Here is a 15,996-nt window from a genome sequence, read left to right on the forward strand (position 1 = left end):
CGAACTCTTCATTGTTTGAATAACCACTCATCATTTGGATGATGAGAGTTTCAGATGAAACATTATTTTTTCATCATTTTTTTTATATATGATCAAAAGTTATAACTATTAATAAAGGCACAATTCACAACTCTTTCTACTTAAAAGTATATGAGTCAAAGCGCCATGATTTAGTTGTGACTCGGTCCACCTGACCTCCGCCACGGGACAATTGTTGCCACCCGCAACGCTGCCCTGGGACAATTGCTGCTACCCACAAGAATGAGAAACTCTATCTATAGTTTGAGTGGCAAGTTTGACTTTTGAACCATAATACCATATTTATATAATAGTTGTCATTATTTGAACAATAACTCAATGTTAAAACGAATTGTATAGAAAAACTGTAATTTATATAATAGAAGAAAAAACATCTCAAACATTTTAAGACTTTTATGCATTTTACACCGTCTTTACTACAATTATAAATTATACCGAAATGTAACATAATCAAAACAATCATTTATTTGATCATACAAAGCCTGAAATGATATTCTAGAACTTCAATATCCAATTCTCCAACTTAATCAACATAAAAGTTAAAATTGTCCTCATTGCCAGAACAAATAATTTGTTATATACATATATGAATAGCATTAAGATTCATGTATTTTTATATCCACTTACTTTTCCTTACACGGAGATAACTGGTTTCACAAGAAAAAAAAAATCTTAACACCTACAATCTTCCCACTTATTTAGATCATTAAATGAATTTTAATTCTCAATTGATCTAATAAGATGTACTATAAAACTCTTACATACTCGAAATAATATACCTAATATAAAGTATATCATTTTAAAAATATATTATTTAGGAGTTTAAGTTTATGACTATAAATGTATTTAAAGATAAGTTTCTAAATCTATTTTAAAAAAATGATAAGTTAGACAATTTCTAAAATTTAATCCATATAAATAAAATAAAAATTAGTCGAACTATTCAAAAAGCCCATAATCCAGAAAAAAAAAGGAGCTGGGTCAACTATACATCTGCATGATCTGTACTTGATCCATCCTAATTTGACTGAATCCACAACATACCAACTCTGAAAAAAAAAAGAAAAAAAAGATGAACTCAAATTATTAATACTCATTCCAAATTTACTCGTTTGTAAGAAGAAAAACAAAGGAACTAGTGCCATTATCAAAACGCTGAATAGTATGAAAGATTTTTACAAAGTGAGCCAAGTAATCAGTTTTCATTTGTCAGTAATGTGGTTTTTGGCTAACTTTTATGATTGCAAGATTTTCTGTTCACTGGTCAGTTTCGCAGAAGTTCTCAAATATAGCTGGATGCAAATAATTTGTTTGATTAGTGGAATTTGCATGCCATTTTTTTAATATGAAAAGATTGAACGTATACCCCATTAGACATTAGTTTAACAATATTTTTACACAGAAGCATAATTAGTCAGAGTTTTTCTTTTCTTTTCTACCTCTGCCAGCTAAGTTTACGCTTATTGGAAGAGAAAAAACAGAGACTACACTTCCGCACGCTAACGTCAACGTATGAAAATTCTTAAATTATTCTCAACGTGAGAAAAAGTGGAAGATATTAAATTTATAATTAAGGTACGTTTTAATTTTCAAATTTAATTAAAAACTATTGAAAAAGTGGTAAATTACATGAAAATAATGTAATAAAAGTGTAAAAATTTCAAAATTGCATTAAATAAAAATAAATTAAACGGAGTGAATTAATAAGTTTATAAACTTGCATGATGATGATGAGTGCAGTGTAGAAATAATAATAGGAAGAGGAGAAGAAAGAGACAAGCCCTCTTCCACCTTTTCTTCGTTCCACCTTCTCTGGTCCAAAGACAACACGATACAATACATACGCACACTCTCACAGGATTATTGACATAATAACAAAATAACGCACTCTCTTCAAATCCATTCCACGTGTTGAGTTTGATCGCAGTTTCAGATCTCGTGGATCCGAGCTCAAGCGTAACCAACAATGGCGAAATCGAGGCACTCTCGTCTTCAACCTCGCAAATCATCGTCTTCGTCAACGCTAATCTTAACTCTCTTCCTCGTCTTCACCTTCCTCGTCCTCATTCTTCTCGCGCTTGGTATCCTCTCCATTCCTTCATCCTCGCGCTCCGATTTGCCCAAACCTAACGATCTAACTTCCATTGCTCACAACACAATCCAAGCGTACGTTACCTCACCTTCTTCATTGTCCGTTATTAATATATTATTTAATTATTTCTTATTTTCTATTTTTGTGTGTTTCAGTTCCGACGTTGACGACGATAGGGGAGAGCAGTGGGTTGAAGTAGTGTCGTGGGAGCCGAGAGCGTTTGTTTATCACAATTTTCTGGTAGGTTTACTGTTATGCCAAATTCTTACTCGCGGTTGTAGAATCGCTGTGCGCTGATGTTGTAGTTCATTTTAATCGAAGTTTTTTCGTGTTGCCATTCGCCTTTTCGCGACATTTTGCCTTGATTATGCGTGGTTGATTGACTTCCGTTTCCAATTTTTGTTCTGGTCTCTCTTTTCAAAAGTCGTGGTTAATGTTGGAAAATTAAAAGGAAATGCATATTACTGTGGAATATTGTTGGCTCGTTGAAAAATTTCTGAGAAGTGATGTTTAACGTTACTATCGGTGGATCTTATGTTAATGATCAAGTGCAATTAGGGTTGGATTTACGAAGATTGTGCTGAAGAGGAATGGATGTAGGGTTTAGTGCTAAGATTTCATCTTGACTCAGTTTTCATGTAGTTCTCGATTTGGAGTTTGACTTTTTTTTACTACCTTTGTAATTGAAAGGTTATGATATCGTTGCAATTTTTTGAGTTTTCGTTGGCTGAATTATGCTTGGCATAATGTTCGAATGGTGTATTTCAATGTTTGGATGTGATTTTAGTATGATTGGATGACATTGTGCTTTGGTTAAGGTTCTTGCTCATTTGGAGCATGAATGATTTAATATGATGCATTATAATGTCTCCACCTTCCAAATACTAAAGCTTGTTCTGAATGATCTGGTAGACGAAGGAGGAATGCGATTATCTAATTGAGATAGCAAAGCCAAATATGCATAAGTCAACGGTTGTCGACAGTGAAACAGGAAAGAGTAAAGACAGCAGGTTGGACTATTTCCTATTTTGTCTCAAGTCCTTTGTTATTGATAATGATTTATTTTTGCGTTATTTAAACTGCCAAAATGGTAAATTTTACCTGTATGTTTTCATTTAACATTTAGAGTACGTACAAGCTCTGGAACTTTTCTGGCCAGAGGTCGTGATAAGATTGTCAGGAAAATAGAGAAAAAAATTGCTGACTTTACTTTCATTCCTGTTGGTAAGTATTTTGCACTTTTTATCTTGTTTATAGTACCCTTGAAATATTATTATGACAAAGATGTGTTTCTGTTCTATTTGTGCGCCACAAATTGCTTTTCTCTGGTGAACATTTTTTTTATGATCGAGATATTTGGTGTAGTTGTACATGTTGTGCATGTGCCTTTAATGGAATACTTTCAGTCGCCTTTGGTTTCTGGTTTTCTGGTCTATGATCTAGGATAGTAGACTATTTTTCATTATATACTTCACAAAGCATTACTTAAGCTGTGTCTCACAATATACAGAGCACGGTGAAGGACTTCAAGTTCTGCACTATGAAGTTGGACAAAAGTACGAACCTCACTATGACTACTTTCTGGATGATTTTAACACTAAGAATGGGGGTCAGCGAATAGCAACAGTGCTGATGTATCTGTAAGTGACATCATGTGTTTTCTTAGTTGTTAACTTCAAATTTTCTTGTATATGAGGAAGGTGTTCATACTCTATCGCTTTTTTGATGATGCAGTACTGATGTTGAAGAAGGGGGTGAGACTGTGTTCCCAGCTGCTAAAGGGAATTTTAGTTCTGTGCCATGGTGGAATGAGCTTTCTGATTGTGGGAAAAAAGGACTTTCAATTAAGCCGAAGCGGGGCGATGCTTTACTTTTTTGGAGCATGAAGCCAGATGCAGCATTAGATCCATCAAGCTTACATGGTTAGTTTCTCTGATTCTTATTGTATCGGTGCTGCTACATAAACCAGTTTTGGTAGTGAATAGAGGAGATAAATTAACAAAATGGTTTTCTTGATTATTTTTCAGGTGGTTGTCCGGTGATTAAGGGTAATAAGTGGTCAAGTACCAAATGGATTCGTGTCAACGAATACAAAGCTTGAGTATACATTGCTATAGGTAGTTATCTCACCTTTTCTTGTGATACTCTCGAAATGTATTATTTACACTTTACAGTTGGGGAAAGACATCCATGCTTATCTGGCGATGTTTTACATTATGTTAACTGTCTGAAACTTGGCCAATAGATTGCTTGCATTGAAGGACTTTATATAAATGTGACCATTAGTGTTGATTTGTATTGCAATATCTCGTTCTCTAGTTTTTGGATTCAATTGATGTTAAGATAGTCAGATCATAATAGACGTAGTCCCAAAATATCTTTTTGTGAAGGTTACTCAGAATCTTCTGCAAACTGTTCGATTCTTTAGGAATGAGACTGCTAAAAAGGGAAAAGTGATATATGTATGCTTTACATTTTTCACTTGTTACCAAATTGTATTCACAGCCGGATGGTGCCTTGCTTGGGATTATTCGAAGTTCTTGCTATTTGTTTGATAAAATTTAATATGCTAGTTGTCGCTAATTATCTTTCCGGTTGATATGTTTAGTTATCAGGTTTTTCCGCTAATTATCTTTCCCGTTGATATGTTTAGTTATCAGGTTTTTCCGAATTCGTCACGCCAACTGTGTACGATTTGAATCTCAGCTAAAGCTTTGCGTGATAATGCTTCAGATCTGGAAGGAAATATTACATCATGATGTGGCATTCTGTAGTTTTGGACGTTCAGTTGTAAGCTAACTCATTTTTTCTCCTACCTTTTTTCATTTATGATGTTCAAAAATACAATAAAAAAATATTTGTACGGGTTAATTTACAATAGGGATGTTCAAGAAAATGTATGAAAACAATAGACGGAGCAAGTATACCAGTTTTTTTACTCGGAACTCCTTTACCTTTGGTTGTGATCATTGCCATATGCAAGGTAAAGCCTATGGTGTAGTAATTAGATATCTTCCACTCCCGTGGAAAGAATCCATCTAGCAAGGAAATGCATGTTCCATTTTGACTGAGAACTTGTTGGAGCAAAGAAAGTTCCAGTAGTAATAGCAAAATTTATTTGAGAAAAACAAGATAAAAAGAAATATTTGTATTTACGTGCAATGATATACTCTAAAAGATGTAATTCTTAGAAATGAGACAATTAGTTGACGCTTATAGAAGTTTCTAGAAAATATTCATTATTATACTGTGTGTAGGCAAAAATACCAAAATAGTGTATTTTTTTTTAAATTATTGAAATGGCAAGTTTTAAAAAAATTATAAAAATAGAAAATTATGTCAATTTGATATGATTTCAATTGAAAAAATTACGAAATCCATTAAAATGAAGTTGTGTTAAGCTAACATGATTTCAATTAAAATTTTAAAACAAATTATAACACATTGAGATCATACCAAATTGACACAATTTAATACGATTTCAGTTTATATCTAAACGTTATATCAATATAACACAATTTCAGATAAAACTTATGAATGAAAATTTGATAATATGATAAAACTTACAACACCAAATTGGCATGACTTTTGTGAATTAAAAGTAGTGGTAAACTTCTTCGCAGTAAATCATATCAATTGGTTTAAAAAAAAAGTACACTTTTTTGTTTTGTTTTTATGAGTAATACTAATCTTAATTAAATAGATTATAGATGCTGATAACTAGCTGTTTATCTCACTTGGTTAGGGTTAAACAAAAGTGATTAATTGATTTTAGCACAGTTGACTTTGATTTTTATTTAATCAACTACAATTACTAAAGAATCGTTTCCCTTGTTACTATTGTTACCGTTATATTTATTGCAATTATTTATATTAGCATAAATACAAACATTTTTCAAAATAAATATGATATTGTAATAAAATGAAATGAATGAAGAAAAAATGAAAAAATATCTATGGATGAATAAAAAAAAGATATAAGATGTAAAAGTAAATATATTATAAAAATAAAAAACATGTAAAAATAATTTTTAATTTTTAAAAATTTAACAAACAATTTTATTATAAGGGATAAAATTAAAATTTTAAAATATGAACATAAAAAAAATCATTTTTATTGTTAATTTTTCAAATTTAAAAATAATTATATTATATAAAAGATAAATTAAAATTTTAAAATATAAACACCTTCATAATTATTATAGAATGATTAACTACCAAATATCATTCACGTATAAATTAAAATAATCATATCATTCAAATAACAATTTAACTACATGAATTCAATTAAAAAAATAAAAAAATTTAATTAATAAAAAAATATTTTCGTAATAGAAGTCGGGTAATTTTCTACTTGAAAAAAAAAATCTGAATTTATTTTAATTTGTTTCAAAAACTGAATTCCGGAAAGAAAGAGTGTAGGAATATGGTGGAGGAAGTAATAGCATCCTTATGAACAGTGTATATCCGTCAAAAGTTAAAATATATTCAATGACAAAAATAACAGAATTTTTCGTTTGTTAACATTTGAGGAAAGGTCAAATTGTCTTTTTTTAGTTGAGCGAAACTTGAATTCTTTTTCACTTTTTTTGTTGTACAAGTTTTCAGTAAAAAAATTCAAAGTGTTTCTAAATATATTGATAAAAAAGACAAAATGCATCTTCAAAAAGAATTCTTGAAATAAAGAACAGTACAATGCTTTTAATTTTAATAAATATTCCTGATTTTCTTAATCCTCAAGAGCCAAGGGGCAGCAATAGAAGGAAAATGTTTACTAAAAACTTTCCTGTAGTAAATAAAACCAGTAAAAAATGAAAGGAGTTATGATCCCCAATGACATAAATTTGAAAAAGAAAATCACATTTTTCCAACAAACGACAGTCACAACTCTTCCTTGCAGCAGCCACGTAGTTCCTTGGTTTATTAAGACAATAGCATGGGTTTCCTGGTAGCAGCCATAACTACCAGTAGATTATTAAGAATCCGTGGCAATGAGAGCTAGCAATTCAGCCTTCATACTTGTTTTATATCTCATTCAATGTTTCGCATTAATCAAGTTTCTGATGACATATTGCAAGATGCCTCCATGGTTGAAGTACGCTATTTCAACCTGTAATGAAGTAACCAAAACATCAGCAGGGAAAAGGATAATGTCAAAAGAGTACAAGTAAGATACAAGAAACTCATCACTACCACCAACACCATGAGAGATTGGAAGATAAAAATGTTACCTCTGTATCAAATCTCAGGATAGATACAAATGTCTTCCCGGTATCTGTGACCACTGTGACATCTTGACCAGGTCTTATTTCATTCACGTTGCTTGGTAGATCAATGGTGAAACGTTCACGACCAGTTAATCCGAGAGAATCAGCATCCTCCCCAGGTTTAAAACATAGAGGAATTATACCCATTCCCACCAAATTACTTCGGTGAATCCTTTCAAAACTTTTTGATATGACAGCTTTCACACCCTAGAAACAATAGTAAGCGAATTCAGCATTAAACAAATATGCACAAATAAATTGGTGAGAGCACAAAAGGGCCTCCGGAATGTACCAGTAGCATTGGCCCCTTTGCAGCCCAATCTCGGGAACTTCCACTCCCATACTCAGCACCGGCCAAGATAATCATATCATGCCCCTCACTCTTGTATCTCTGAAAATTTAGTGTTGATACCAAAAGGGATCAGTGAAGGTTGATGAGTAAGAAGTTTGATTTATAGATTGAACATTTTGCAATCGTTGGGATAGTTGGATGAAAAGATAGGGAATCATAAATCATTTGACTAAGGTTTATCTTTCTCAAGTATTTTTCACTGGCTATTCGATACTTATTGAACAATGAAAGGCCAGATATAGCTCACTGTTATTTTATAGATACAGCTGCAACAAGAAGAATCTTACCAACAGCAAATTAAATAGAACACGCAGTTCCTCAGAAAGTGAAGGATATCAGATGCAAAGTAAAAACATTGAATAATACACCAACAAATTACGTGGTTCAGAAATATTACCTGAGCAGCATCAAAGACTGATAATTTCTCCCCGGAAGGAATATGAATAGTTTTAGGTCCAACTTCTCCATTCAAAAATTTGTTGACAATGCGAATATTGGCAAATGTTCCTCTTGCCATCACTTCATCATTACCACGACGACTTCCATAAGAGTTGAAGTCTCGTCTATCAACTCCACGTTCTATAAGGTATCTGGCTGCGGGACTGTCCTTATGTATGCTACCAGCTGGAGAGATGTGGTCAGTTGTAATACTGTCTCCAAAGTTGAGTAAACAAAAAGCATCCTTCACACCATGAGAGCCTGGGGGAGACATGGTCATATTTTTGAAATAAGGTGGCTCGTGAATATAAGTAGATGTAGGGTCCCAAGCATAAAGAGTGCCCGACGGAACAGATAAATTATTCCACATGGGATTGCCTTGGGTGATTGCGTTGTATGTATCTTTAAACATATCAGGCAGCACACTTGATTGTACGACCTGAAAATTGGACAATTATGAAAATCTACAGACAACATATTTTTATTTAAACTAGCTAGTTTCTGGGGCATAGCACAGGTAATTCAAATTAAGGAAAAAACTATAAACATAAATTTATAGAATATTACTGCTATCAAAGAATGGCAAAACTACATGTCATAGGAAGGAATAAAATAAGATAAGAAATGTCCTCATTATTTAGATAAGGTTCTATTTTGTTATAGAGTGGAAACTCAGAATTGTATGAATATTGCTTGAGAGTGATCCTCTCAGCTTTATACAGGAAAAATCTGTACAAGAAAAATCCCATTGTTTTGGAAAGAATATACAAGAGATAGCAAAACGAATAAAGCTTACAATAACTATCATGTACGGCAAATCAAGATAAATGGAAAGAATGATTGAGATTCCTAACTAGGGGCGTTCAATGTACATCCTGACCTAAACTAGCTTTGACGGGTTTTGGTTTTGAATACTGTACTTGATAGCATTTTGGAGAAATTTAGGTTCAAGTCATTCCAACAGGTCTCTCATTCTTTTGAAATTATATATCTTTTTTATAATTATGTAAGACTTCTAGACTTAATAGATGATATCATGCATAACATGATATTATATTTATATCAATATTGTTTCACAATATATACTATAATTTTTAAAGCATGCCTTTGTTTAAGGTTTACGCTACTTTAATTATATAATTTAGCTTATACATGATATTAAAATTTTATTTTTAAACAAATCAAGATGATCAGGTTCTCTACAATACACGATCTGCTAAATTTTGGGTCCAACTGAACGACCCTACTAAAATTTTGGGTCTGGTAGGAATCAAGCTCAGCCTATCTCCGACGAAAATCCCTTATTCTAACTTGCTACAATCCAAACATCGACACAAATCATGAAAAATCTCATCATATGAGTGAATTAAAATAAAGAATTTTGATATTGTTAGTTATATAAGAATAAATTTTAAGAGATGAGGCTTTTAGAATTGAGTAAATTTTATATGATGTGCCGGAATTAAAAATAAATAATTCTAAAATTTAAATATAGAAACTTTTCCTCCTAACTAGATAATTGGATGTTGACTAAATTTAAACAACAGTATTTGAGGGGTTCAAATGATATGTCTGATGTCGGAGAAGTCCCTGGTCTGAACTGTGATGGCTCCAATTTAATATAAGGTTTTATGACAAAGTCATATTTAAATCCACAGCCACTTACATTTGCTATTTCTTCACTGGATGGCCAAATATCCTTGAAGAAGATCTTGGTTCCATCCTTGCCTATCCCAATGGGTTCAGTATCAAAGTCAATGTTCACCTACAGAGTAGTGTGTCCAAATTAGAGAGTGACAACATGTTTTGAAATGCATACTTACAAAATGAAATCAATTGACAAGTCACATACTGTGCCAGCAAGGGCATAGGCAACAACAAGAGGAGGAGAAGCAAGATAATTAGCTCTTGTTAATGGGTGAACTCGGCCCTCGAAGTTCCTATTTCCAGACAATACAGCTGCAGCTACTATATCTGGAATATTCAGAAAAGCAATGCTTAGGTAAAAACCTTAGAGATTGTTAAGTGAGTATTAAGAAAACATTATTTACAAAAGCGTGTGTACCATTTTCTGTAATTGCAGATGCTACAGCTTCATCAATATCACCTGAATTTCCAATGCAAGTTGTGCATCCGTACCCAACTATATGGAAACCTAGCTGATTCAAATACTTCTGCAAGCCACTGCAGGCACCAGGAGCCATTTAGGAATCAAGACAATTCAGTACACCATATTACAGATTCAATACACTTGACTGTATACTAAAGACTACCTCCTCTGCAAATACTTGGTTACAACACCAGAACCTGGAGCAAGACTTGTTTTAATCCAAGGCTTTACCTAATATTCAATATCAAATTGTGAAACAAATGCAAACAATTAGCAACAAACAACATTGGGAAAAAGAAAAAAAAATGAATATCATTGTGTTTCAAATACATACCTAACTAGTAGACAAAAACAAAAAGAAGCCTAAAACAAATGCTACTATAACTTCAACATTATTCATAAATGAGAAAGGAGCAAGAATATGCAGCTATACAAAGTGCTACATTAACCAAGGCAATAATGTTAAATAAATATAAATCCAATTACCTTGCATTTCAACAATTATATAAAAAATATAAATGTAATCCCATTACATTTTAACAAAGATATAAACATATAAATGCAATCAGACACCGAAAGAAAATTTGAGATCATGTTTTTCATTAATCTATCATATCGCCCAATTAGGGCACTAAAGCATATAGCAAGGGGCAAACCTTCTTGTTGGATCTATGTATATAATACGTGCAAGCCTATCATTATTAAGTTAAATCATAAAATTATAATGGTGAAGGTACAAAATGCATAACCATCTACTAACCTGCAAACCCAATTCACATGCTTTCTTTGCAACCAATGCAGCTCCAAGCATAACACTAGGATTTGAAGTATTGGTACAACTGGTGATAGCAGCTATAACAACATCACCATGCCTAAGATGTGCTGGTGAACCATGGAATTTGAAATCTGCAACCTTATTCTGAGATTCTACGGGTACAGCAAAACCCTGTAATAATGCAGTTTTATACAATTCAAACAACAAAAACAACGAACCCCAAAATTCTAAAATCATTTCACTAGATAAATATATAGTCAACTGCGCTATTTAACTTCCTGGAAGAGGCATTCAGCACATATCTGTAGGATTGTAAATTCAAATTTCATCCAAAGCAGTCAAAGGTGAAGGACATTTTGTGAGGTGCTAAAGGGGCTGACACGCATGAAAGAGGGTTCAAACATGCACACTTCAAACAAGATAGCTATTAAATTAAAAAATTAAAAGGAAAAGAGTATTTTGTATTAATTTGCCATATGAATTGATTGAATAAGTATCTCATTTATAAAAAAAAAATCAAATGGCTGGACTCTTTTATTTTATGATTATTTTACGGCCATTACTGTCACAAATGTTAAATGGCTGGACTCTTTTTAATCTGTTAGATATAAATATATCAGTAAGGTGCTAAAGTTGTGCCGAAGGTGCACACTAAAACTAGTCAGTTTACCTTTCTGGTGCCTTAGATTGGCACATTTCAAGGATGATTTCAAAGCAAACCCCCTCCCGCATGCACACACACAGATATTCTAATACTTAGAGTGCAATGCCTTTTGAAAAATCATACTTAATACTTACGATATGAAAACTTAGACACCATAGACTGAACAGATAAGCTATACAACATTACTACTATATATTTAAACAATAAAAATAGAATGAATACCTTAAATCCAACTTTGTTGTTGAGACAGGCAACCCAGTCTGCCTTCATTTCTTTCAAAGGGACACGATCATGAGGCCTGAAAATATTTAAGCAAGGGTTACACCATTAAAAAGCTGAAAATGTAATTTTACTTGATAAAATATGTCCTCTTCCCTTCTAATCTGTGCTTACTATATAGACCCTCCATTTTACAACCTTAACTCCACTATATTCATTAAAATATAAAATGCAACACTCGACAATGTTATTAAACATCACATATTTGTTTACTAAGTAGCTTAAGATGTTTTGTAGTCAAATTTAGCATCAATTGTGCTATGCGAAATGAATGTTTTCTTCCCTTATAACATTTAGGATGGTAACGTTTTAATTTATCTAAAGCAAGGAAGTTTTAGAGGGAGGGCATGTGTGGTAAATGCATAATACAAGAATATAGGACAATAGTTTACCCTTACTTTTAAGAGGAAAGCACAAGAACTCGTTACCTTTTTGGACCTGAGACACAGGACACTACATCCTCAAGATTAAGTTCCAGATACGATGAGTACACTCTCTCCACTTGAGGCTATACAAAAGAAAAATCCCACTCAGAAGAGGTCCTTCCAGACATTTATAATATAAATATCCAATAAAAAAATATATGCATAGCATACCTCACTATAGTCCACAAACATCTTATTTGCTCGTAAGTAGGATTCTATCATAGAAACCTGAAAGAAAGACATCTAAGCACATGTAGATAACATAAAATAGCATGACAGTGACATGGATGTTTACTTACAGTCTCATCACTTCTGCCAGTCAGTCTCAAATATTGCAAAGTGACATGATCCACAGGAAAGAAGCCCATCGTTGCACCATACTCAGGGGACATGTTTGCTATGGTGGCACGATCTGCCAATGGCAGTTCACTCATGCCTTCCCCTGTATTAGGGAGGTAAAAATCAATTATCCTAGTAAAGATTAATCAGCTAGACGTGATGCTACAAAAAGAAGATGCATCTGCATCATTTGCATATATTTGTATTTACCATAAAACTCCACAAACTTGCCAACAACCCCATGCTTTCTCAGCATTTGAGTGACAGTCAACACCAAATCAGTAGCCGTGACACCATCTCGTAGTTTTCCTAATAATTTAAACCCAACAACACCTGGAAGGACCATGCTCATGGGCTGCAAAAATATCAGAGATAAATAAATTTATCTGAAAATAACTTTTCAATTGGTCAAAACCACACAGGTCTAAATATAATAAGATAATTGAAACTTTTCAAATACTCAATGAATAAATTAATTCCACTCTCTAATTTTAAAATTTTTAACTAAGAGTTCTATGACAAATTAGCATGTTAGTTTTACCTGGCCAAGCATTGCAGCTTCTGCTTCTATTCCACCAACTCCCCATCCAGCGACACCCAGGCCATCGATCATAGTTGTGTGTGAGTCAGTTCCAACAACACTGTCAGGATAAAGCACACCATTTGTGTTGAACACAACTCTACCAAGGTATTCTAAATTAACCTGCAAAAATTAAAATCATAAAACTTGATTCCGTAGACAAGTAGGAATGACAAATGAAAGAAAAATTGTTTGCCTGAATCACAAAACATTCAGAAATTAAATATTACAGAATTAAATAAAATATTATGTATTGTATCCACACACATACATATATCATCAATGGATATTGAATGATGCAAATACCTGATGAACTATCCCTGATCCAGGAGGAACAACGAGCATATTATTGAATGCATTTGAACCCCATTTAAGGAAACTAAATCTTTCTTTGTTTCTTTGGAATTCAAGTTCCATGTTTGCCTGAACAGCATTTTCAGATCTTGCCACATCAACCTGAACAGAGTGATCAATGACAAGATCCACTGGTACCTGAAGGAAACCAAATTTAAAATCATTAAAACATAACCGCTGCATTGAAAAAAATGATAAAATGCCAATCTAAATTCATTAATGTTCACAAACACGTGGCTTACCAAGGGGTTAATTTTATTAGAATCACCACCAAGTTTGTTCATTGCATCTCGCATGCAAGCAAGATCAACAACAGCAGGTACCCCAGTAAAATCCTGACATCACCATTCAATAAAACTCAGTCAACTGAACACCACAAATACAACAGACACTCAAAGAATTTCACACAAAGCAATAACACTCAGCATCAACGTCTTCATGATACTCACCTGCAGAAGCACCCTAGCTGGCTTGAACGGAATCTCCACTTGTTTGGGAGAGGTATTCTCCCAATCAATAATTTTTTCAACGTCATGTTTCTTAACTTGAAACTCATCACAGTTACGGATTGCAGATTCCAAAAGTATCCTCACCGAATAAGGAAGTCTATCTGTCGTGACAAACAAATGAATGCCACCATCAATTCCCAGCTTCTCCAGATTCAATGTACTCGCAAATCATCACCAAAAAAAAAAAACAGTAGCAGATCTCACCAGACACACACAACAGCAACAGATAAAAATGCAATACCAAAACAGAGCCATCAAATCAACACAAGTGGTAAGTAAAACTAAACAAAACTGAACGGCGCTTCCTTCAACATTTTCTCTCATCAACCATTTGAAAACAAAAATCAGTGACTCACCAATTCTAGGATCGTTAAGAGCAGGCAAGCTATAGTACTTCCCGAACTCGCCACCACCAGCAGGCTTCTCGAGCGTCCTCAGAATGTTACTGAACGGATTCTCACTCGCTGCACGAACGAACCAAACACTTCAAAATCAAAATCAAAATCAAATCCAAACAATGAAACCGAAAAAACCTAATCAAACTCGATTGATGAAAAAAGTAAGAAGTGAGAGTGAAACAGTATCGTATTACCCATGGTATGGTAGCTCAGAGATTGATGAGATCGATGAACAGAGAGAGAGAGAGAGAGAGAAAGAAAGTGGTTAGGTGAAGAGAGAGATGAAAGGAGTGTGGAAATGTTGGTGGTGCAATAGTGCGAGTTGGTAGTATTATTTAATTGGCTCCATTTTGGTTATGGTCTTCTGAAATAATGAAATATCTTTTGGTTTATGTCCAATCGTAATCACGTGATTCAGTGTATATCCTCACACCTCTTTCTGTACAACAATTTCGGAAACGCATCTTCAACTTATTTTTTCTTTGTTTTTTTCTGCCAAATGTTTCACGTTACGCCCAGAAAGAAAAATATCTCACGCCATCCCTAGTAGTGGGAAAATAAATGAACGACTACATTGTTGAATACTTTTCTTAGTTTTTTTTCTGGAATATGATTTAATTATTCATTAGTAAGAAAATTAAATTTAGCGTAGTTCCTAATTTTATAATTTATTAAGAAAATTAGTTTACAAAAACTAATAATTAATAATAAAATACTGTAGGATTCTTTTACGCAGAAGCCAAAATAAATAATTTTAAAATAATAATATTTAAAATATCAAATAAACTTAATAAAAATTTAATAAAAAAAATTAAATTCATTCATTTTTAAAAATAAATGACTAAATTAATACAAAATTTTAAAAAATAAACTAATTTTAAAATTTACTGAAATTTGAGGGAAAAAAACATATTTAATCCTTAAAATATTTAATATTTAACTTTTTTTTATGAGAAATTGATTTTTTTAAGATGAATTTTATTTTAAGAACAAAATTTTAAATTTAATCTTTTCAAAAATATTAATCAAATTTGAGTATTCAAAAAATACTTAGTAATTTAATTTATATCTATAACTATATATAAAGGGATTTCCTCTTTTGTGTTCACATTTCACAATTTCAACTTTACCCTTTATATTTTAATTATTTATTAAATTTTTAAAAATTAATTGTTACTTTTACAAGTTTTTATAAAATTATTTACTTATCTCCTTCTTCTTTCTTCTTGTACTATTCATCAACAATTATTTTTCTCATATTTTCTTCATACATTTTACTTTATTTTTTATAAATATACTTTTATTTTGTTTATTAATTTAAGGTTAAAATACCTTTTTGGTCCCAATTTTCGTCAAGTTTTTTTGAAACAAGTCC

At 32.5% G+C, this 15,996-nt stretch overlaps 2 protein-coding genes across 3 annotated transcripts; one reads left to right on the forward strand and one right to left on the reverse strand.

Annotated features, from left to right (window-relative positions):
• The first annotated feature begins 1,803 nt into the window (after positions 1-1,803).
• On the forward strand, positions 1,804-5,076 carry LOC114174357 (putative prolyl 4-hydroxylase 10). 2 transcript variants are annotated; one of them, XM_085670140.1, is made up of 8 exons: positions 1,804-2,205; positions 2,287-2,371; positions 3,044-3,141; positions 3,258-3,355; positions 3,642-3,771; positions 3,866-4,053; positions 4,159-4,248; positions 4,740-4,756. In XM_085670140.1, exons 1-7 carry the CDS (start codon positions 2,006-2,008, stop codon positions 4,230-4,232), a joined length of 873 nt encoding a protein of 290 aa, XP_085526266.1. In that variant the 5' UTR covers positions 1,804-2,005; the 3' UTR covers positions 4,233-4,248; positions 4,740-4,756. The 2 variants fall into 2 exon arrangements, with proteins under 2 accessions (XP_085526266.1, XP_027914996.2); XM_028059195.2 differs by lacking the exon at positions 4,740-4,756 and adding an exon at positions 4,785-5,076 and having other exon boundaries at positions 1,805-2,205.
• A 1,727-nt stretch (positions 5,077-6,803) lies between these two features.
• ACO1 (aconitase 1) lies at positions 6,804-15,000 on the reverse strand. Its single transcript, XM_028057176.2, has 20 exons — positions 14,816-15,000; positions 14,580-14,687; positions 14,164-14,324; positions 13,957-14,049; positions 13,667-13,852; positions 13,322-13,483; positions 12,991-13,135; positions 12,741-12,883; positions 12,613-12,669; positions 12,445-12,524; positions 11,960-12,035; positions 11,059-11,244; positions 10,462-10,529; positions 10,254-10,372; positions 10,041-10,162; positions 9,855-9,953; positions 8,148-8,627; positions 7,691-7,789; positions 7,363-7,605; positions 6,804-7,241 (listed from the first exon to the last, which is right to left on the reverse strand). Exons 1-20 carry the CDS (start codon positions 14,817-14,819, stop codon positions 7,167-7,169), a joined length of 2,706 nt encoding a protein of 901 aa, XP_027912977.1. The 5' UTR covers positions 14,820-15,000; the 3' UTR covers positions 6,804-7,166.
• Between the last annotated feature and the right edge of the window lie 996 nt (positions 15,001-15,996).

This window comes from Vigna unguiculata, chromosome 2 (genome assembly GCF_037176805.1).
Source record: "Vigna unguiculata cultivar grain cowpea cultivar isolate G323 ecotype 2 chromosome 2, ASM3717680v1, whole genome shotgun sequence".
Lineage (NCBI taxonomy): Eukaryota > Viridiplantae > Streptophyta > Magnoliopsida > Fabales > Fabaceae > Vigna > Vigna unguiculata.